This window comes from Tamandua tetradactyla, chromosome 16, assembly GCF_023851605.1.
Source record: "Tamandua tetradactyla isolate mTamTet1 chromosome 16, mTamTet1.pri, whole genome shotgun sequence".
In the NCBI taxonomy this organism is placed as follows: domain Eukaryota; kingdom Metazoa; phylum Chordata; class Mammalia; order Pilosa; family Myrmecophagidae; genus Tamandua; species Tamandua tetradactyla.
The window spans coordinates 40679894-40704508 of record NC_135342.1 but is presented as its reverse complement, the minus strand read 5'-3'; the positions used below and the strand labels follow the sequence as shown (position 1 = coordinate 40704508).

General features: G+C 34.4%; 1 protein-coding gene and 2 pseudogenes across 3 annotated transcripts in view; 2 read left to right on the top strand and 1 right to left on the bottom strand.

Annotated features, from left to right (window-relative positions):
- LOC143659412 (origin recognition complex subunit 1 pseudogene) overlaps positions 1 to 24615 on the bottom strand; it is a 117656-nt pseudogene that overhangs the window by 35402 nt on the left and 57639 nt on the right. Inside the window, exon 2 of the transcript XR_013163525.1 lies at positions 23771 to 23831. The product of XR_013163525.1 is annotated as an origin recognition complex subunit 1 pseudogene (transcript). The remainder of the gene's footprint in view (positions 1 to 23770; positions 23832 to 24615) is intronic.
- ITFG1 (integrin alpha FG-GAP repeat containing 1) overlaps positions 1 to 24615 on the top strand; it is a 343198-nt gene that overhangs the window by 285030 nt on the left and 33553 nt on the right. For both annotated transcript variants that reach the window (XM_077132340.1, XM_077132339.1), the window contains one exon: positions 676 to 754. In XM_077132340.1, the coding sequence (XP_076988455.1) occupies positions 676 to 754 (79 nt within the window). The remainder of the gene's footprint in view (positions 1 to 675; positions 755 to 24615) is intronic.
- LOC143659973 (keratin, type II cytoskeletal 8 pseudogene) overlaps positions 6512 to 24615 on the top strand; it is a 30079-nt pseudogene continuing 11975 nt past the window's right edge.

The window sequence follows — 24615 nt, the reverse complement described above, 5'->3', positions numbered from 1 at the left end:
TAGGCTATTAAGCTATTCACTGCAGTTGCTAGTTTCTTTAGACCTATTTATTTAGACTTGGTTTCTCAGGGAAAGGAATATAAGGTTTTGTGTTCCAGAAGCAGGGAACAATACACAAGTTGATGATAAACCTCACCATTTTAACTTGGTTCTGTCAATGTTAGATTTTTCCTTAACTAGAAGATAATGTGTTCTCTAAGTCTAGTGATGGAGATTAAATATGCTGGAGCTAATCATCAATATTTTCATTTTACTGTAATTATTATGAAAGGGTTTTATTTATTTTGATATCTTAGTGGGAAAATGGGAACTGTATCCAAGCCATACAAGAAGCAATGCATATTCATCAGAAATGCCATTAATAAAATTATTGTACTCCTGTTCCATGTAGAGCCAAAAGTATTAAAGAAAACTTTGCTTAAAATAGTATCCCTTATATAATAGAGACAATATTTGCTCTTAAAAGTATCCAATTAATAAATTGTACAACATATACAACTATCAAATAATTTAGTGTTATGAATTTTCTACTAATAGGTATTTTCTTTTAAAGTGTTATCTGTTTATGGAAGTATTTCTAAGTAACTGTATTCTATATAAGAATTATGTATATAGTTCTATAACTTCAATAATTCACTTACTTTTCAAGGCTTAACTATTGCTTTTTAATTGCAGCCCTTTGGAGTGAATCAGCCTGGACCTTATATCATGTACACAACTGTGGATGCAAACGGATATCCGAAAAATGGTTCTGGTAAGACTAGATACAATATCCATAATGTATAAAAGCATCTGTAAACAATGTATTTGCAAGATAAACTTGATGACAGTAAAATTTTTCAATTTATTATACTTAAACTTTCTGTAGAGTTACAAAAATTCTCCATGACAAAAATGGTAACATTTAATTCCTCATATATCCCCATTGTGGCTAAGCAACATCATTATCCTTATCTTCCAGTTGAATTAATGGAGAGATTGAAAGAAATTGCCTGAATTATTTTGATCAAACATTGAACTTATAAATTAGGTGATAATTAACATCATCTCAGAAGGAAAAAAAATAGGAATCCAATCAACACTACAATCTGAACTAATTCTAGATTTTTTCATATATGTAGTAGAAATCAAAAGCTTATCTAGATTTTTTAAATATTTGATTATAAAAAATTCTACTTAAATACTTTAATAAATAATAAAGGAAAATACAATCAAGACAAAAAGAAAATATGACTACAAAGAATATCTACTTTTGACAGGTGGCTAACCGATTGAGGTGAGACCCAAATCACAGTAAATAAAACTGTGATAATTTCAATTAACTAAATGACAAAAGCAATATTATTAATATTAATAGTATTAACATTATCCTTTAAGATGCCTATACATTTTTGACCAACAACCAAAAAGGAAGAACTTATGTGGCCTTTTTCATCGTATATAATGTCCAACCATAAATCAAACATACCACAGTAAGCTTCCTTTTAAGTTATTTATGCACATTTAAGAGACTCATTCATACTGTTGCTTCCTCATGGAAACATATTCTCTAAAAGAAAAACTTAAAAATTCAGGGAGAACCTGACAAACATCATTATAGTCAAATACTTTAATGTACCACTGTCAATGAAGGAAAGTCAAAACAAATAAGGCTATAAATGCTTTGAGCCAATTACTTATTTAAGTTTTAATTTGGGTACTTATTAAACTTTGTATTGTCACAAAAGGCTCCAGGACCAGGTGGTTTTATCACTTAACTATTTTAAACATTCAAAGTACAGATCATTTCAGTGCTCTGTAAGAAGTTACAGGACACAAGGAAAAAGATGAAAAGCTACTCATTTCATGTCATGAAACTTGTATAACCCAGATTAAGCCATGTGGTAGTTAGATTCATTTGTCAACTTGGCTGGGTGAAGGCACCTAGTTTTGTTGCTGCGGACATGAGCCAATGATACATGAACCTCATCTTTTGCTAATTACATCTGCAGTCAGCTAGGAGGCGTGCCTGCTGCAGTGAATGACGTTTGACTTAATTGGCTGGTGCTTAAATGAAAGAGCGCCACATAGCACAGTCCAAGCAGCTCAGCATACCTCATCTCATCACTGGCAACTCAGCCCAGGCCTTTGGAGATGCAGAAAGTCACCCTGGGGAAAGTTGTTGGGAACCAGAGACCTGGAGAGAAGGCCAGCAGAGACATCCTGTGCCTTCCCACGTAAGAAAGAACCTCAGTTAAAAATTAGCTGCCTTTTCTCTGAAGAACTAACAAAATAAATCCCCTTTTATTAAAAGCCAATCCATCTCTGGTGTGTTGCATTCCAGCAACTAGCAAACTAGAACAAGCCATTATACCAAAAACTAAAACATTAGCTTATTTGTGAATTATCAGTAAAAATCCTAGCTAAAATGTTAACGTTCATCCATATTTAGAAAGAAAAGCATAACACCATCGAGTAGATAATTATCACAGTAATGCACTGATGATATCATAACAAGTGATCAATTTTTAAAAGACCTGTGTTCATTTTTTTCATATAATAACATACTGTGTGTAGATCTTTCTATATTTGTTCATGCAGATAGCCCTAATTTTTTTTTTGAGCTGTTTTGTGTGGCAGTAACCACTTATCTGTCCAATCTTTTATTTTTTTCACCATTAATACAACAGTGCAGAAGTAAGTAGGTGCATGTATTTTTGTGTAATTAAATGAATAATTCTCACTTCACAGAGTAAATATTTGGAAGAACATACACAAGATTTTTAGAGATTCACTTTCTACTTTTTACGTTTCTGAAACTTGACTAATTTTCTGTAAGATTGTAGTCTTTCAGTTAAAAAAAGATATTTTAAGGTGGTGCAACAGTGGCTCAGTGGCAGAATGCTCACCTGCCATGCCAGAGACCTGGATTCAATTCCTGGAGCCTGCTCATACCAAAAAAAAAAAAGTTAAATTATCTTGTTTATTAATAAAAAGAAAAAATGTACACGTATATATATACATATATGTCTTACAACTAAATGTAGGATTTTTTTTAATTTTGAGATTGTTCATTGACTTAAAAACTGTTTCTTCAACCCCTGCTACAAACCTGGCATTGGCACCTAGTGTGTTATATTACACAATGCTGAAAACCCATTTTTTCAGTACCCATTACTAATTGTTTTAAAGGAACAGAAGAATACTTTCTCAGCATGCTTTTTTTAACCCCCCCACAGCAACAATGGAACAACAGACTTAATATTACTAAGGTTGAATATTTCCTTTTTCCCTAGGTATGGAAGGAATTTGCAAGCATAAAAGCAAGGGAGAAATATCTAAGAAAAAAGATAAATACAGTCAAATACAAAAATTAAATGAATGGAGACATGTGCATGGCAAAATATAAAATTAAAAGACAGTAGTAGTAAACTGGGAAAATCTAATTGTCTAACAACAGAGAAATAATTAACAAACTGTACCATGTTATATAATATTTTTCAGCCTGTAAAATGTTAAAATAACTTTTGATGAAAATCGTAATGTAGATTGTGTCCACTAACAGAATATTCCATCACTCCTCACTCCTCTTCTACAAACACCTAAATTATGGGTCATTATTTTCTCATTTTTCCATAATCTCTATCATGGCTAAATATAAATTTAAGTAACAATAGTCTGAATAGTTTGTCACATCAAAATGTTGAGATATCTTAGAAATCCAGCTGTAGAAATTAATCTTTCTAAAGCACAGCTCTGTTTATATCCCTGAGTGGCATCCTACTACCTGAGAATCAAGTACTACCATATATGAGCCATATTCCAGCCATATCTCTCCCTATTCTTTTTACACATCTTATACATCATTCCAACTTGTTTTCCTGTATGCCTAGCTTTTACATTTCCATGCTCTAATCTCTGCCTCTTCCCCATCCCTACACCTTAGCACTTCTAAATCTGACAGTAATACCACTGTCTCATCTATCTTACCCTAACCAGCACTCACAAACCCGAAATAAACTCTCTTCCCAACAAATGTCAATAAAAGTTTATTTTAGTACCTCTGTTACAACACTACCATTTTCTTTGCATTAATATTTATGTCTGTATCTTATCTCCCACAAGACCATAAACTTATTGAAGATTGAGTTTGTCTTTTTGTGCCTTACCCATTTTCCCACATCCAAATAATTTTGGAATGAATAAGACATAAGATTAGTAGAAAGACTTAAAATTTAAGACAAAATCCAAGCAGAAAACCTACCCAAAATAAATCATAGTGACAGTTCATTCCTGTTTGCAGTCAGGATAGTTTTCTAATCTAATATAAATAGTGAAACTGGTTTACAAAAACTGAATTAAAACTCGGATACCTGACCTGTTGGTGTTTATTATAATTATAATGCCCTTACTTTGTTCTGGGCACTATGAAACTGTTGTCTCATTGAATTTCACAATATCCCTGCATCATAGCTGTCATTATCTCCATTCTCCTGCTGAGGGAACGCAGGCTCTGAGAGTATATTAGTTCGTAAGCTGCCAGAATACAATATACCAGAAACCAAATGGCTTTTAAAAAGGGAATTTATTTCATTGCAAGTTTACAGCTCTAAGGTTGAGAAATTGTCCAAATTAAGGCATCGAGGAAAAGATACCTTAACTCCAAAAAAAGGGCCAATGGAGTTCAGGGTTTCTCTCTCACCTGGGAGGGCACATGGCAATATCTGCTAGCTTTCTCTCCTCATTTCATAAGGCTTTCCCAGGGGTGTTTTCCTTCTGCTCCAAAGGTCTTTGGCTATGTGGGTTCTGCTGGTTCTTTCCAACATGGTTCTCTCTTAAAGGGCTCCAGTAAGCAACCCCACCTTGAATGGGTAGAGACTGTCCATAGAAACCATCTAGTCAAACTTTACCACCCACAATTGGGAGGGTCACATCTCCATGGAAACAATCAAGAAGATCACACCCTGCAATACTGAATGAGTAGTAAAGGACATGGCTTTATACAACAGATTCAAACTGGCACAGAGAGCTTAAATAACTTTGTTGCTCAGCTCTTAACTAACAGAGCTGGATTTAAACTGTAAACTGTCTGACTGTAAAATCTGTATTTTTAAATATCTTGTGAAAGGCTTGAGGTATACAAAAATGAGGAAATTGTCCCTAAAAGTGTTTGTTTCATTCAACTTTAAAACATGGTAAATATGTAAATATGTAAAATGATGACTACAATTTAACAGATGCATGATGTTGTTTCATGATATTTCTCTGTTCCTTTTTCATTGCGTTAGGCTTTATGATTTCTGCACTTCATGGATCTTTTTCTTATAATTATTTCAGAAACATCACTCAGATATAGGTACATTCCCTGGCATTCCAGGGGTTTGCAGTTCCTACTTGATTTAGAAGTTGGGTGATAGTAAATAGTCTGTAATCCACAAACCCAGTCATTTTAACATTTTATGTGATGTTTATTCCTAAGGAATGTGATCATAATCTTTTCTTTCCTAGGAGTTGGGGACTACTCCTAAGTAATAATATTAGCTGATTAGTAATTACTCTGTACCAGGGATTCTGCTAAGCATTTTACATGAATGTTCTCATTTAGTAGTACTGTAATAGTATACATTGTGAACTTTCTGTCAGCTGTGTATTTTTTTGTTGTTGTTTTGTGAAATATAACATATATACAAAAAGCAATAAATTTCCAAGTATATTTTAAAAAGCAGTTATAGAACAGATTTTAAAGTTTGGTATGGGTTACAGTTCCACGATTTTTCATTTTTTCTCCTAGCTGCTCCAAGACACTGGAGACCAACAGAAATATCAATATGATGAATCAGAAGTCATACTCATTTGTTAAATCCTATCTTCTCTGTTATGCTCCTCCTTTAAATAACATATATACTTAAAAGCAATAAATTTCAAAGTACACCACAACAATTAGTTGTAGAACAAATTTCAGAGTTTGGTATGGGTTATAATTCCACAATTTTAGGTTTTTATTTCTAGCTACCTAAGGTACTGGAGTCTAAAAGACCTATCAGTATGATGATTTAGCACTCATTCTCATTTGTTAAACCCGAACTTCTCTGTATAACTCCACCATCATCTTTGATCTTTCTCCCATTCTTTAGAGTATTTGGGCTATTCCCATTCTATCTTTTTCATGTTGGAAGGGGCTGTCGATAATATAGGATGGGGGTTGAAACTAGTTGATGTTCTGGAAAGACTGGCCCCCTGCATTCAGGTCTTAACTGGTCCAAGGACCCCTCGGGAGTTGTAGGTTTTGGAAAGGTACCCTAGTGCATGGAACCTTTGTAGAATCTGATATAATGCCCTGGCTATTTTTTAGTATTGGCAGAAATGGATTTGGTTAGGGTTTGGCAAGTTACAACAGGTAGTACATTATATTGAAAAAAAGAATAAAGAGCAAAAGTTGAGGACTTAACTGCTCACCTGGAAGAATTCTCAGCTGTGTAGATTACATAAATTTTGATGTTAAAATATATGAGAATGGATGCATGATGGCGCCATGAGCATAGCTCTTGCGCATGCCTCTGCAGTGCCCTTGGATCCCTGGCCCAGCCTGGGGTGTGGAGGGGCCCCCAGAGGATGGCAGCCACCTGCAGATACCACCTTTTCTCACCTGCTGTTTGTCTGGTTGTAAGTGAAAATCCAAAAGAATACATTTGTCATCTGAGCTATTGACACTGCAAACATGAATTTCTCATACTCAAATAAATTCCTTTCAGTGTCATTATTTGCAAGAAGATTCCACTCTCAGATCCACAGTGACTGAACATGCATTAATTCCCATGAAAAATAAACCATATTTAAGCAAACATCTTGGTTAAGTCCTCACTTTTAATAATGAGATTCGCACTAGAAATAAATTATATAAATGCCATCAAAGCACTAAAGCCTTTATTTACAGCTCTGTCCACAGACAATACAATGAAATTTAAATTGGCAGTAAACCATTTGAATGCCTTCTGTGTGAGAAAACTTTAATTCCGTTTTTTTTTTTTATCTTAGACAAAATGAGAGAACTCACACTGGAGAGAAGCCCTATGAATGTAATCTATGTGGAAAAGCCTCCAGTCATACTTCTAATCTTCAACAACATTAAAGAACTCACACTAGGGAGAAACCCTATGAATGCCATACATGTAGGAGAGCCTTCATTCATTGTTCTACCCTTAGATAACATGAGAGGACACACACTGGAGTGAAACTCCATGAATGTCATCTCCATGGGAAAACGTTCAGTCAGTATTCTCAGACAGAGAGAACACACAGTGGAGAAAAAACCCATGAATACCATCTATGTGGGAAAGCCTTCATTCATTGTTCTACCCTCAGATGACATGAGATAACATATGCTGGAGAGAAACCCCATGAATGTCATCTCTGTGGGAAACCTTCACTTTTACTATCTCCCCTCAATCAACACGACAAAATACACAGTGGAGAGAAGCAATAAGAGTGTCATCTAAATGGGAAAACCTTAATTTTTCTATCCTTAGACAACATGAAATTATTCAATCCTGAGAGGAAACCTATGAATGTCATCAATATAGAAAGCCTTCAGTCAGTATTCTAACCTTAGATGGAATGAGAGAACTCACACTACACATTCTGAATAGGGAAGAGATTTTGACCATAGCTTCAACCTCTAAACACATGAGACAACTGACATACTGAAAAATTCTACATAATCAATATGCTAGTGCCTATAGTCATCAGTACTATTTCAGTTAACATAAAGAAATTTATACAGGAGAGAATCCATATGAATGTCATCTATGTAGCAAAGCCCTTAGTAGTTTGTGTGATGATATACCATATGGGAAAACTCACAGTATGAATCCATTGGAAGTGGAAAGTCCTCATCTACCACTCTAACTCATAAACCAGACAAATTACATGTGAGGAATTCTATGTCTGTACTCAATATGGGAGTGCCTTAATTTGTAATTTATCCTTTAAATGAATGGACACCCGAGGAATGAATCACTAAGTCTGTAATTACTGTGCACTATCATTCAGTGAAATACAAAGCCTTGTTGCACTAAAGGTTATTTAGGAATAACCACAAAAAACATGAAATGATAGGGAAGTCACAAAAGCATGAAATAAGAAGGAAAAGACTTTATTAGCAGGATGAAATCTCTTAGGGGAGAAACAGAATCCATCTTGGAAAATGTATTCAATGTAAAATCATGGGAAGACATTTATTCAGGAATTTTGGTGGCTATGGGCATGAGTTATTGTGACTCTGTGAGGAATAGTGTTTGAAGAGGTTGGGCAAATTGGATATTTGGTGGCTGAGTTATAGAGATCGGTTGTGGAAATGCTATAGGTTTGGGGATAGGAGAATGTGAAGTCTGATTTGAGAGTATTCTAGGGTAAATTAATATGCTTCTGTGGTTGCCTGTAATGGATCAGTGGTGGACATTTTTTCACATCAGTGATTAAAAATCTGAGGGGCAAGAAAAAAATGAGAATAAAATCAATATTAAAAAGTATCATAATATTACATAGACCGATGCAAAAGGAAGAGGAGAAAAGCCACCAGTACAATAAGTACAAGTTATGGTCCTAGTATTATGCTCTTATATTTCTGTAATTAATTTAATAATAATAATAATAATAGTAGACAAGTTTTCCTAACACATTTTAAGAAGATAATAGATTCACCTAAAAGATCTTTCTCATAATTCTAACATTCCTCATTTAAGACCCAAGTTACATTGTCAACAGTTATAATTAAATTCAGTTATTTTAATCAAAGAGCTTACCATATTTACAAATAAAATATGAATAGATCCTATTCTATTAAATCTATTTTATTTTGACCAAGTATCTTCCTTTTAATATCTTTAAATACTCTTCCAAGTAAGCAGAACTACTTTTTAAAGTTGTTCAGTAATACACAGTACTGAGTTTTACTGTTAAAAATAATAATAATTTATTTATATCCATTTAGAAAATATCATACAAACTCATGGGCTGAGCATTTAACAACCAAATAATAGAACTCTCTGCAAAATGTTTATATCACACTATTGTTATTCTTTCATATTAGAGAAGGTTATAGACGGCAAAGCATTTATTTTGTTGTTGTCCATATTTAAATTTTATTTTTAATATAGTCAGATATTCAGAGTGCTAAAAAATTCAACTCTGTACCTGTTACTTCTTTATTGTTCTTTAAAATGATGGTTTAAAAATGACGTTATTCCTTAATTCTTGTTTTAGCTGTTATTTATTTCCCTCTATTTAGGAATAAGAATTTATAATTTAGCTCTCTTTTATCTTCCATAACATACAAACATATTTCCTCTTTCTGTGATCCTTGCAATATAGTTTTAAATCATTTTGGTTGAGTCCATATTGACAGGTTTCCATTTTCAAAAAGATGTAACTTTTTCTTTATTGCTGAGCCAAGCAGTATGCTATGAATTTATTTCCTTCCTTAAAGAATGTTGTGCTTTTCCTGCAATTAATTGGCTCATTTAGTTCTTTTGTCACTCTTCTTTTTCTAGTTTTCCACAAAGCTAAAATTATCTGACAATATCTCAGTTCATTTTCTTCCCCCTTGGCAATACCACTGATACTCAGAAATCTCTATGTATCTGGCCTAGCACTCTCTAATCTTCCACCAGGTTGTCACCCTGGGACTTCCTTTTGTGGTCTTATTCCCCTTACCTCCTTAAGTTCGATTCTTAGTTTTTGGATCCCATATCTTCCTCATTCTTGGGTTACTCTGCCTCCTTTAGCTGCTGATGCACCTTCAGTGACCTCTTGGTTTGTTCTGTACCCCATTTTTAAGACCAGTAAGCCATTTGTTTGTAACATCTACTGTATGCATGAGTTTTACCTGAAAGTAGACTTGGACATGTTCATTACAGATATAAAGACTTCCTTACAATAGAATATTGTTTTGATAATTGCTAAAGATGCCAGAATGCAATATACCAAAAATGGAATGGCTTATTTAAAGGGGATTTATTAAGTTATAAATTTCCAGTGCTAAGGCCATTAAAAATATCCAAACTAAGGCATCCAGAGAAAGATACCTTAACTCCAAAGAAAGGCCAATGTTTGTCATATAGGAAGCTGTGGCTGGCATCTGCTGGTCCTTGTTCCCAATTCTGTTGCTTCCAGCTTCTGGTTCCAGTTGTTTCCTATCTAATCATCTGTTGGTCTTCACTTAGCTTCTCCTGAGTGAAACTCTGTGTTCTGACTTGCTTAGCATCTCAGGAAAAAGCACATAGCAATGTCTGCTGGGCTCTGCATCTCCAAACATCCATGTCTAGGTGTCTGCTTACTCTGTCAGCACTCCAGGCATCTCCAAATGTTTGTGTCTGTGTCAGCTCTGAGCTCCTGGTGTCTCTTGGAGCTTCTGCATTTCCAAATTTCTTTATCTAAGCCAGCTGTAAAGCCACTCCTAAATGTCTCCCCTTTTAAAGGATTCCAGGAAACTAATCTATATCATCTTGATTTAGCGGGACTACATCTCCATCAACACCCACAATTTAGTGAGTCAGTCTCTGTGCAAACAATTTAATCAAATGTTCCACCCTAAAGAATAGGTCTGCCCCCACAAGACTGTAAGGAAAATAACATGGCTTTTCTGAGGTATATACTAGTACAATAATGATAGTGCCTGAAATATTCATTTAATTCTTCAGAATGTACCCAGACTTCTCAGTGAAGCAAGCTCCTGTCAAAGCACTATAACTTAAATTTCTTATAATTTTCTTTTCTGACTTTATTGCTGCAGACATTAAAACATAACACCATGTTCTAGTTATTTGTAATTCTATTGGTTATTTAATAGAGCTCTTGAGTTTTTGTGTGGTCATATTATGTTGTAGGGATAGCTACAAAGAAAACATCTAATAAAATCTAACAAGCAAAACAAATATATCTTTATTTTCATAAATGTCCCTAGTGCAGTACAACTACAAATTTAAAACAACAGTTCTTTGAATAGTTAGAAAATTTTTGGTGAAAAACAACAGCAAAGCTACATATAATTTAAAAGATAAATTTGGAGAATAAAGTAAAAATGAATGTTAAAGTATTTCTTTTCCTTCTTGGTTATAAATTTGTAGAATTTCAGAAAATACTAGAAATTAAGTAAATGAATGCATAACAACTAATGATTTAATTATCTTTTAAATATGTTAAGCAGAAAGTTGTAAAATTTAATTCAAGAATATTATCTATCAAATTGCATAGTGGGTAGTAATCACAGTCCTACAAGTCCATCCTGAATATTTACCTGCTGGTAGATTGCTTTAAAAAAAAGAGTCTAGTAAAACTTAGAAGAGTTCCGACATGGGAAAATAAATGGAATCAGAATGTTTTATCTTTTACTTCAATAATAGTTACCTCCACTAGGCAAAAGAATGATGAAATACTGCTCATATTCTCAGATAGCATTGTAATAAAAAGGAGAGAAGTAGTCCTTTCATGCAGTTTTAGAACCTGATGCCTTCACTAACTGTACAAGTGAACCATTAGCAAGGTTGGATGGGTGTGGTTGACAAGATTTATCTATAACTTTCATCTACCTATATCACAATAATTGAGTGTCTTGTAAACAGACATATAGCTGGGTCAAAAAAAATTAACTTTTTTTAATCCACTCTGCCATTCTCTGCCTTTCAGTTGGTGTATTTAGACCATTTACATTTAATGTAATAATATTCATTGCACACATCTGCCTTTTGTTTTATTATGTTTTCTGTTCTCTCATTTTTCTTTTTCTATTTTCTGTTTCCTATGGATTACCTGGACATTGTTTAGAATGTCATATTGATTTTTCTATAGTGTTTTTGAGTGTATCTTTTCATAGTTTTTTTAGTGATTGCCTTGGGTATTACATTATATATGCATAACTTAATGCAGTGTACTAATATGTCATTTTTTTATTTATTTAGGGCATCAAAACATTACCCCTCCTTTATGTCCCACTAATGTCACCAGTATATATCATCTTATATATTTCATTTATGTACAGTTAGAGTCATATAAGACATAGTTATAATTTTTACTTCCACTGCCAGGTATAACTTAGGAAACTCAGTGGAGAAGGAATGCCTATTTTATTTACTATATTACTGTTTACCATACTCTTTCTTCTTTCCTGATGTTTCCAACATCCCTTTTTTTATAATTTCCTTTCATTTTAAAGAACTTACTTTTGTCATTCATTCAGTATAAGCCTGGTGGAGACAAATTCTCTTATTTTTTTCTTCATCTGATAATGTTTTGATTTCCTTTTCATTCTTGAAAAATATTTTCATTGAGTTTAGAACTGTGAGTTGACAGTTCTTTCAGCATTTGAAAAATTTGCCTCTTCCTTCTGACCTCCATGGATTCTGATAAGATTTCTGTCAATCTAGTTCTTTTTCCCATATCAGTAAGGTGCCATTTGTCTCTGGCCATTTTCAAAATATTTTCTGTGTCTATTTTCTGTTGTTGTGATTGGGTAATTCCTCAATATGATAAAGCATATATATGAAAAACCCATAGCCAGCATTGTACTCAATGAGGAGAGACTGAAAGCCTTCCCTATAAGATCAGGAATGAGACAGAGATGCCCTCTTTAACCACATTATTCAACATTGTACTCAAAGTTCTAGCTAGAGCATTCAGGCTGGAAAAAGAAATAAAAGCATCCAAATTGGAAGGAAGAAGTAAGACTTTCATTATTTCCCGATGATTAGATGGTTTCCATGGAGCCATTTCTCCACCCATTCAAGGCAGAGTTGCTTACTGTAATCCTTTAAGAGGGTACCATTTTTGGAAGAAGTTTTAGCGCCACCAGACCCAACAGAGCCCACACACCCAGAGATCAGTGGAGATGAAGAAAGAAAGCAGCCCAGGGTAAACTGTTGAAGAAGCCTGGAAAAAAAACTTGCAGACATTGCCATGTGCCTTTTCAGCCAAGAGAGAAACCCCAAACAACATCAGCTTTTTTGAACTAGGGTATCTTCCCTGGATGCCTTAGTTTGGACATTTTCACAGCCTTAGAACTTTAAACTTAATAAATTCCTCTTTTTAAAAGCTGTTCTGTTTCTCGTATATTTCATTCTGGCAGCTTTTGCAAATAAAGCACACTATATTTACAAGTATATAAATTGCAGCTCTAGTTCTGGCTGAAATTTTGATGTTGCATTTTACATAGTAGATCAGAACTATACCCTAAAAATCCATTAATCTTATCTGCAGTTGAACAGAATTCTTAAAATCCAACATTACTTGCCTAATAAGATAAATGTTACCAGCATCGGGTTGTAAACATGAAGGGATCATGTTGAAGCTTGAAATAATGTATTTGGTTCTGTGTATATTTTTCATTACTAACTACATTCAAAGTTATTGTGCCAGGCTCCTAGATGAAGATAGAAAGATACATAATAGAAAGTCAACTTTCTGCCTAACCGGCATGAGATTACTGTAGAGATATACTTAAAACTTTGTATCATCAGGTAGGATGACAACATTAGGTAAATGATGAAACATGCTGCACACCCATGTGAAATACATATAAGAAACTTTTGGGGGGGCTAACTTACAGCTTCATCAATTCATTGTACCTTACTGTGTTTGGCTTCTTTTTCATATTGCCCTAGCATCAACAAACGGAATAAGAATTTGGCACCAAGATAAATTAAATATGAATAGTCCTAAATTTAAGTAGTGTACAAAATGGAAATTTATTCCTAAGTGAAATTTTTAATTCTTTTCTCCCTCATGAACTTTTATTAATTTTAGAAAATGTTCTATTTATTCTAAAAATAATCATTTCGTTCCATCAGGTATGCATTATAAATGTCATTAAATCTCTAGAGAACAAATATTCTCCCTATTACAGTGGTTCCCACACTCCATTGCTTTAAAAAATCCCAGTGTTCATTGTTAATTGCATAGCATGGGGAAAATGAGCCAGGAATGTAGAAAATCAGTGATGAATTGCAGCTGTTTCTCTTTAAGGAATATTGTGCTTTTCTAATATGTTTTGACACTGTCAAACTTTAGCATACATCCAAATCACCTAGAGAACTAATTAAAAGACAAATTGCTGGGTCCCTCATCTCTAGAGTTTCAATTCAATAGGTCTGAGAATTTTCATTATTAGTAAGTTCCTAATAATGAAAATTCTCAGACCTATTGAATAAGTTCCTAGGGTGTTCCACTATTCCTGGGACCACATTTCAGGAACCACTGGAAAAGATGTTCTACAAATAAGAATATTCCTGAAGTTTGAAATGCAGTTGTATTTTCTTTTCTTCCCTAGTATAAAATTTAACAGGTATTTGGGAACCACTGACCTAAAAGACCTATAGTATCTCAATTCAGTTTCTCTAGAGCTCCACAATTGAAACATTTTTGTCAGACGTAATGAAATTGAAGATGACAATATAGGAAATAGTAAGCTTTAAAGTCGGAAAGTAATAGTCCTCCCACTTCACTTTTCTTTTTTAGGATATCATTAGCTATTCGGGGTCTCTTTTTCATATAAATTTGATAACCAGCTTTTCCACGTCTTTGAAGTAGGTTGTTTGGATTTTGATTGGTATTGCATTGAATCTGTAGGTCACTTTGGGTAGAATTGACATCTTAATGACATTCAACCTTCTTATCCCTGAACATGAAATGTCTTTCCCTCTATTAGGTCATTTTTTCTTTTAGCAATTTTTTGTCATTTTCTGTGTGTAAGTCTTTGACATCCTGGTAAGGCTTATTCCTGGATACCTGATTCTTCTCGTCACTATTTTGAATGGAATTTTTTCCTTAATTATCACCTCAGATAGGTCATTGCTTGGGTTTAGAAACATTACTGATATTTGTACAGTAATCTTATATCCTGCCACTTTGCTGCATTTGTTTATTAGTTCAGTTAGCTTTGCCATAGATTTCTCAGGCTTTTCTAAGTATAGGATCATGTTGTTTGCAAATAATGAAAGTTTTACTTTTTCCTTTCCTATTTGAATGTCTTCTATTTCTTTCTCCTGTCTAATCATTCCAGCTAGGACTTCTAATACAATGTTGAATAACAGTGGTGACAGTGGAATCTTTCTTTCATTCTCAATCTTAGGGGGAATGCTTTCAGTTTCTCACCATTAAGTATGATGCTGGCTGTGGGTTCATCATATATGCCCATTATGATACTGAGAAAATTTCCTTTGGTTCCTAACTTTTGAAGTGTTTTTATCAGAAAAGGATTCTAGATTCTGTCTAATGCTGTGTTAGTTAGATTCAGTTGTCAGCTTGGCCAGGTGAGCATACCTAGTCTTGTTGCTGCGGACATAAGCCAACGGTACGTGAACCTCATCTGTTGCCAATTACATCTGCAGTCAGCTAGGAGGCATGTCTGCTGCAATGAGTGATGTTTGGCTTAATTGGCTGGTGCTTAAATAAGAGATTGCAACGTAGCACTGCTAAGCAGCTCAGCATTCCTCATCTCAGCACTAGCAGCTCAGCCCAGGCCTTTGGAGATGCAGAAAGAAGTCACCCCGGGGAAAGTTGTTGGAACCCAGGGGCCTGGAGAGAAGACCAGCAGAGACCATCTTGTGCCTTCCACGTAAGAAAGAACCTCAGTGGGAAGTTAGCTGCCTTTCCTCTGAAGAACCAACAAAATAAATCCCCTTTTATTAAAAGCCAATCCGTCTCTGGCGTGTTGCATTCCAGCAGCTAGCAAACTAGAACAAATGCTTTTTCAGTATCAATCAATATGTTCATGTGATTTTTCCCTTTCAGTTTGTTAATGTACTATATTATATTGTTGTGTTGAACCATCCTTGCATTCCTGGTATGAATCCCACGTGGTCATAATGTATAATTCCCTTAATTAGCATTGGATTTGATTTGTTATTATTTTGTTAAGAATTTTTGCATACATGTTCATTAGGGCAATAGGTCTGCAGTTTTCCTTTCTAGTAGCATTTTTATCCAGTTTTAGTATTAGAGTGATGTTAGCTTCACAAAATGAATTAGGTAGCATTCCTTTTTCCTCAATTTTTTGGAAGGGTTTGAGCAGGATTGGTGTTAGTTCATTTTGGAATGTTGATAACATTGTCCAGTGAAGCTGTCTGGTCCTGGACTTTACTTTGTGGGAAGATTTTTGAAGACTAATTGAACTCTTTACTTGTAATTGATTTTTTGAGATCTTCTATTTCTTCTCAAGTCAGTGTAGGTAATCCGTGTCTTTCTAGGAATTTGTTCATTTCTAATATTCTCTTATGATTTTTAAAATTTTTTCATGATCTGTGGTAATGACCCTCCTCTCCCCCCCATTCCAGATTTTATTTGCATCCTCTCTCTTTTTTTCTTTGTTAATCTAGCTAGGAGTCCATCAGTTTTAATGATCTTCTCAAAGAACCAACATTTGGTTTTGTTCTTTTTGTTTTATTGTTCTCCAGTTTGTGTATTCCTGCTTTAATCTTATTATTTCTCTTTTTTGCTTTGGGATCAGTTTGCTGTTCTTTCTCTAAATTCTCCAGTGAGCAGTTAAATCCTCAAGTTTTACTTGTTCTTGTTTTTTAACATAGGTATTCAGGGCAATAAATTTCCCTCTCAGTGCTCCCTTTGCTGCTTCCCATAAGTTTTGATACATTGTATTCTCATTATCATTCATCTCCAGATATTTACCAATTTCTCTAGAAATTTCTTCCTTGACCCACTGATTATTTAAGAGTGTGTTGCTTAATCTCCATATATTTGTGAAAGCTCTGGTTCTTTGGTATTTATTAACTTCCAGCTTTATTCAGTTGTGATGAGAGAAAGTGCTTTGGATAAGTTCAATCTTATTAAATTTATAAACACTCAGTTTGTGTCCCAGCATATGATCTGTCCTGGAGAATGTTCCATATGTGCTACAGAAGAATGTATATCCTGGTGTTTTGGGGTATAATGATCTATATATGTCTATTAGGTATAATTCATTTATTCCATTGTTTAGGTTCTCTATTTCCTTATTGATTCTCTGTCTGGTTGTTCTGTCTGTAGCAGAGAGTGGGTTGTTGAAGTCTCCCATTATTACTGTTGAAATGTCTATAGGTCTAGTTTTTCCGGTGTTTGCCTCATGTACTTTGAAGCTCCTTGACTGGAAACGTACACGTTTATGATTGTTATATATCCTTGGTGAATTGTCCCTTTTATTAATAAGCAGTGTCCTCCTTTGTCTCTTATGACATCTTTACATTTAAAGTCTGTTTTGCCTGATATTGGTATAGCTATTCTGGCTGTCTTTTGGTTGCAGCTTGCATAGAAGAACTTTTTCCATCCTTTCACTTTCAATCTGTGTCCTTCAGTCTAAGACAAGTCTCTTGTAAATAGCATATAGATGGATTATGTTTTTTAATCCCTTCTGCCAGTCCGTATATTTTAATTGGTGAGTTTAGTCCATTAATGTTTACTGTAATTAATGTAAAAGCACTTCTTGACTCTACCATTTTGTCCTTTAGTTTTGTCAGAGCTATATATTCTTTTCCTTACCTCTCTTTATCCTTTGAATTACCGTGTGCCAGGCACATGGGTGGTTCAGTGGTAGACTGCTTGCCTTCCATGCAAGAGACCCAGGTTTGATTCCTGGACCATGCACCACCACCCCAAAATAAAAACAAGGAAAAAAAGTTACTGTGTGCCAGTTTGAAAATATTATGTACCCTAGAAAAGCCATGTTTTAATCCTGATCCAATCTTGTGGGCACCGCCATTTCTTTTAATCCTGATTCAGTACTGTAGGTTGGAAATTTTTTATGAGATCATCTCCACAGAGATATGATACACTGAATTGTGGGTGTGACCTTTTGATTAGATGGATGTGTGACTCCACCCATTTCAGGTGTGTCTTTATTAGTTTATTAAAGTCTTTAAAAGAAACCTCAGAAATGACAGAGCTGAATGAAACTTCAGAGCAAAGCTGACACAGATGCCAACACTTGGAGAACAGAAGCAGAGATGTTTGGAGATGCTTAGAACCCAGCAGATGTTGCCATGAGTTGTTAATCAAGTCAGATTCTGGAAGAGCCATAAAAAGCCAAGAGATGAAAGCCAGTTCCAGAGAAGCAAAGTGAGGAACCCCCACAGGAACAGAAGCTGAAAGCAATGGAGCCCAGGAGCAAGGGACCAAGAGATGCCAGCTTCAAAAGAAAAGCCTAGTCTCCAGAGAAAATGACTTTACCAGAGCCTTATGCCACCTGGGAATAGGACACTTAACCAATTCCTGGCCCTCTGGCCTCCTTGTCTCATCTAAAGTAGGAGCTGGAGGAGAAACACTTAGAAACAGAAACACTTGTGAAGCTCAAAGCCCAGGCCCACTAAAGGACTGAGATTTATTCATTAGATTATAGCATGCATCCTCTCTCCCACACTTTATCACCATGCCAACAGTGCTTGAGTATACCAAGAGTGGATTTCAGATGCACATGTTATAAATCAGACTCTATCTAAGGAGGAGTTTTTAAGGAATCACAGAGATAACAGGGAAGACAAAAACAACAACAGTGAAGGAATCTGAAGCCTCTGGCACAACTTACAGCTAAATTTAAACAGAGTCTACCTTCTAACACCTCACACTATTGCCCTATCTACCTCAGTTTCTTTTATATCATATCCAGCTTTCAACAAAATATTACAAGGCAGTAAATTTTTAAAAGTCTTGACAAGGCAAAGCAACCATCAAACTCAGATATAACAGATTCTGGAAGTATCAGACAGCAAATTTAAAATAACTAGGGTTTATATGCTAAAGACTTTAATGGAAATAAATAGCATGCAAGAACACTTTACTTACTTAGGTGTAAGTAAAGAAACAAAAACTATGAAACATCAAAATGAAATGCTAAAAATCAAAAGCCCTATAATAGATATGAAGAATGCCTTTGATAGTCTCATAAGTAGCCTGGATACAGCTGAGGAAAGAATCAGTGTGCTTAAAGATAAATTAATAGAAACTTCCCATACTGAATTACAAAGGGAAATAATGAATGACAAAATGGAACATCCAAGAGCTATAGAACAATTTCAGAGAGTGAAACATACTTGTACCAACAGAAGAAAAGAGAACAGAGCAGAAGAAATAATTAATGTAATAACTGTCACAAATTTTTGAAAATTAATGACAAACACTTAACCACACATACAGAATGCTAACAGGACATCAAACAAGATAAATACCCCCAAAACCTATACATAGACCTCTTGAAAAAAAGCCAAAGGGGAAGAAACACGTACCTGTAGAGGAACAAGGATAAGAATTACAGCAGACAAGGTGAGAGTGGTATCAAAGAATAAAACCACCAATCTAAAATTCTATATCCAGCAAAATTATTTTTCAAAAGTGAAATGGGGGGGAAAGGGAAGAAGAAATAACTTCCCAGGCAAATACTGAGGAAAATTCATTGGCAACAGCTCTGTCCTGCCAGAAATTTTAAAAGAAGTTCTTCAGGGAGAAGGAAAATGACATAGGTTCAAAACTTAGATCTATATAAAGAAAGGAAGAGCACAGGAGAAGGGAGAAATGAAGGTAAAATCTTTTTTATTCTTAGTTAATGTGAAAGATAACTACAGTTTAAAGTAATAACAGTGGCAATGCAGTGGGTGGTTATAGCAAATGAATAAGTGAAATGAGGGATAGTGATGTCATAAGGGATGGGAAAGAGGAATTGGAATTACTCTATTATTTATTAAAATTGGTTCTTTCTTGGAAATCATGGTCAAAAGTCTTCCTTTACCCACCAGCTTTGTGTGATGACCCTTTCATGAAATAGTGGTGGACTTAAACTTAATATATTTTTCTTCAAAAGGTAAAATTTTGACTTTGCAAAATTTTCAAATTTTTAGGGAACTAAAGAAGGTTAATTAAGGGATATTAAGAATAGCGCAGAAAGAAACTTAGCAGGAACAAATCTATACAATAAATATGAGTAAGGAAAAAAAGACACAAAAGCAAGAGAATAGAAATTGCTAAGAGAATGATAGAAAATTGACAGGTACACAGTTTAGGGATATGAAAATCTTTTGTGATGTGTGTGTTGTCTAAGGTTGGGGGCTGTACATATAGACAGTAATCTCCACAGTGATAGTGGGTTGTTCTATAAAGATTTATTAGTATTCCAAAAACATTTACAAGCTACGATCCTAAGTAATCCATACCCAGAAGAAAGAAGAGTAAAATCAGGAATAGGGAATAAATTCATAAGGAGTCCAGTGAGTATTCTAATCACTTGACACCTTTAATATGAATCATATTTTCAGGTGTGATTCTGGGGGTTTCAAAAAAAAATCAGAGAGTCTGTCTTATTTGAATGAGGGCGTGGCAGCCGTAAAGCAAAGCAAAAGAATTTATGAAGATGAATGCATCAATGCTAATAAAAAGCTGTGTTTGGGCAGAGCAGATGTGAGTGGATAGGAAAGGGAAAGAAATGTGAAGAGGCAAAAGGTGAGAAATTGAAGTTTGAAAGAATATGCTCACTGATTGTCAAACCTGTTGTGTCATCTAAAAAGAAGGTACATGTGAAAGATAACTTTACTGAAGGAAAAAATTACAAAGTACTTTTGTGTGTAATATCTATTGATAGCCAAGTAATTACCTCCAGGTGTCTCCAAATTGTGTAACTTGTAACAGCTACCTAGTCTGCTGAGCATTTACTTAAAAATCACATTTCACTAAAAACAACCTGTCTTGCAACTTGGGAATTAAAAAGTCTTCTCACATTTGGTTTGCAAAGTAACTATATGTCTTTATCCGTGTCTCAAACTAAGAAATTTTATCCATTTCTGCTTTTTGTCACCATTAAAAACGCCAGCTTATAGTAAAGTTGGCATGGCCCATTGCTTATTGATTTGCCTCTTGAGAGTTGTAGCTCTCTAACATGAAAAATGAGGTGTACTAAGGGATTAGCCAAACTTTCCCATTTAACTCATTTATACCACATTGTCCACTTTGGAAACCAGAGTTTATTTTTTTAATCCAGAGCATAACAATTGAAACATAATTGCATATAACCTCAGAAAAGTGTACCTCCCTACTGCAACTCTGTAGAGAAGCACTGACTATTAAATTGGAACTCTGCAGGCAATAACAGCTTGGTTTTTGAAAGCTGTGGATTTCTTTTCTTGTTTTTCTTTTGCATTGTTTTCGACATGCATTTGCAATGGCCTATTATCATTCCTTGTTTGGACACTTAGGTGCATCAACCTATAGAAAAGTAGGAATCAAAATCAAGTTATTCAGTTCCTTAAAAGCTAATGATGGAGTTACCATATGTCTCATTAATTCCACAACTCAGTACTATACCCAAGAGATTTGAAAATATATATCCACATAATAACTTGTTCATAACAACATTATTCATAATAGCCAGAAAATAAAAATAAACCCATGATTCAGCCATAAAAAGGAATGTAATATTGTACATGCTATGACAGAGATGAATCTCTTGTGAGTGTTATGCTAAGTGAAAGAAGCTGGACACTAAAGACCACATATTGTATGATTCTATTTACATAAAATTCCAGAATTAAGCAAAATCTGATAGAGACAGAAAAAAGATTATTGGTAGCTTAGGGTAGAAGAAGGGAAATGACTGTCGTGTACAGGGTTTCTTTTGGAGCTGATGAAAACGTTAGGAAAGTAGGTAGTAGTGATGGTTGTGAATATACCAAAAACTACTAAATTGTATACTTTAAAGGGGTAAAATATATCTCAAATTAAAAAGAAGAAAAAAGAATGAAAAAAAAATTTCTTCTAAACAAATAACTTGGAAGCAAGTTAACATACAATTTAAACCACCAGCCCCCCCGGTTTATTCCAAAAGAGAATTTAGAAAAAAATTGCTTGAAAATTGTTAATCATTTCACTTTTTCCAGAACTAGCATCAAGTGGAAATCCAACCTAAGGAAACCAGAAAGTATCAGGAGTGATTATACAATATTTAAAATAATAACTAATATTTGTATATTGCTTTTCCATTTACAGAACACTTCTATATGCATTAAAAGTTAAGTACTATTTTTATAATTGCCTCACCATATCAACAAGTAGGTAATATTGTTATTCTAATTTTACAGATGAGGAAATATTGAATTATATTTCTCTGTTGTTGTGTCTTTAAGCAGCTCCTGGTCAAGGTTTGTGTCTTTTTCATCTCTGTGTAAAAGGCATACAGTGGACATCCAATAAATGTTTAAGTGAACAGACAAATAAATTGAGGCTTAGAGAGGACAAAGTTCTTACTAAAAATAAAAAAATGAAACAGTATTAGAATACATGTCTTTGCCATTCAAATCCTATGTGTTTTCCATAATACCACATCACCCTGTCTCCCATTCCAGACTTCAAGTTGATATTATGTTAGAATTCAAAGCCCAAATGGATGTCTTTAACAGTACTCATTGACATATATAAGACCTCAAAGGAAGATTGCTGTTAAACAATTATACATGTTATACTTTATAATTTACTACCAAATCTTCAGTTTAGTGCAACAGACATTTTCTAATTGCCTGTTTTGTGCCAGACACTATGCTATGCCCGAGGGATACAGAGATGACTAAGGCAGTAAACTGGAAGCACCTCATTCCATGGAGCCTTCAGTCTAGTAGGAGGTTCTACCACGTATTTCATCATTTTGTCCATATCAGTTATCTAGAAGCTGAGTTCAGATATAATTCAAAATACTTCAAAGGAATAAGAGATTCCTTTATTCTCCATTATAATCCACCCATCACCTTCCAAGAAAAGAGGCCAACCATATTTTAGAAGTTTTCCATAAACAGCTAAATTCTAACTTCTCAAGTCTCAGAGCATTTATACATATATCCCCAAAAACTCCCTACACACTGTTAACTTAGGATAATTGAGGATCTTTCTTTCTGCAGTCACATTCTTGAACACCGCATACTTGTTTCACCGCATACTTTTCAGAATTATTAACCACTTTCTAGCTGATTAGATTTGTTAATCTTAAGATGACCACTAACAAGTACTGTGTTAAAAAACAGGAGTATTTATGGAATGACATTGTTAACACAGTCTTAGATTTATAATTTTATAACAGATTGATTAAGGTGATCCTCCAATCAGCAGAGAACTTGATACTCATAGCAGATGCTTAATATCTTTAAGATAAACAAACTAATTCTTGGTAAGTGATTAGTGAGAATCCTCTAACACTGAATCTAGATTTCCCAAATGCTGCATTAAGCGATGTGCTTAATTTACATAAACCAGTAGAAAATGTTACCATTGAGTAGAAACCAGCTGCTTCATTTCTCTTTTTTTCCATAGAACTAGAAATCATACATATCGAATGTAACGCAGAAGTTATTTTCTATAAGTTTCCATTGTGTCAGTTGTTTGAAACTTAGACCACTTTCTTTTTTTATTATTTAAAAATATCAGGGAGAGAATGACATTAACAGATTAGACTGTAAATCTCAATTTCATTACTAGACTTTTTCTGGCTAGAGTATCTGATTTGATATACATTTCCAATGAGACTCATCATATTAGATAACACAAATTATTACCCCAAGTTGACATTTAGGTACAAGGGATCAGGATAATTGTTGTAGCTAGCAAGATTTGTTATAACTATCTCAGAAACTTATTCTGCTAGCTATTAAAATAGATTTCCAGCAATGGATTGCAGTGATAAATGATAAAATTTAAAAATATTTTATCAAAAAATCTTTTTTAATCATTGATTTTATTAGGATCCTAATCACTGTTGAAAACTTTGTTTCTGTGAGAAATAAGTACATACCTGGAACATAGTCTTTCTCCATCCCTTCACTCTGTAGGATGAGGAATCATGTACTGGTCACCTAGAGAACAAAGAACACACTGACTAAGGGAACATGACTTCTTTGTAGTTGAAAGTTTCAAGGCAGATATGACAATATACCAGAAACATGATTCTCTTAGGCTGCTAGGAAATTGGAAACAGGCCACTAAAGAGTACTTTTCAATTGATAAAACACTACAGGTCCAATTATTTGTATATCAGAGTCCCTGTATAATAAAATCGTTAATATTGAAGTTATTATGAACATAAAGTTTTTCATTATGTTCATTTCTCTCAACCACTACCATCTATGTTATTATCCAGCTTTCCAACCTCAAATTATAGGTTCTCACAGAGAAACAAATGTTTTCCCCTTACCTAATACTCCTATAGTTTTCCCGTAGGAAAATATAATTCATTAAGCATACCACATGGAACCAAAATGTGTTTCTTTTAGCATCCTCCTAAGAGTTATAAGAATAGTCCTGAAATTTTTCATTCTGGCAAGTACTACTCTTTTAACTATCTGAGATGAGCCAGAGAATCCAACCTGACATTCTAGTGTAGGTCAAGAGCTAGTCCATATCGATGGCATTGCCTTTTTCATAATCTTTTCCTGCCAGGATATAAGTGGATGAAATTCTTCTGGGGCAAGTTGGTGTCCTTCATCAAACAAGATTAAGAAGAGTTGCTTAAATAGTACAAGCTTTAGGTCTAGAATTGGGAATATCACGAAGCCCAAGATATGCCCACTGGGCTCCAACACCAATGCCAGGAAGTATGACCCTACAGCACAGATGTACAAAAATCAGCAAACACCATAT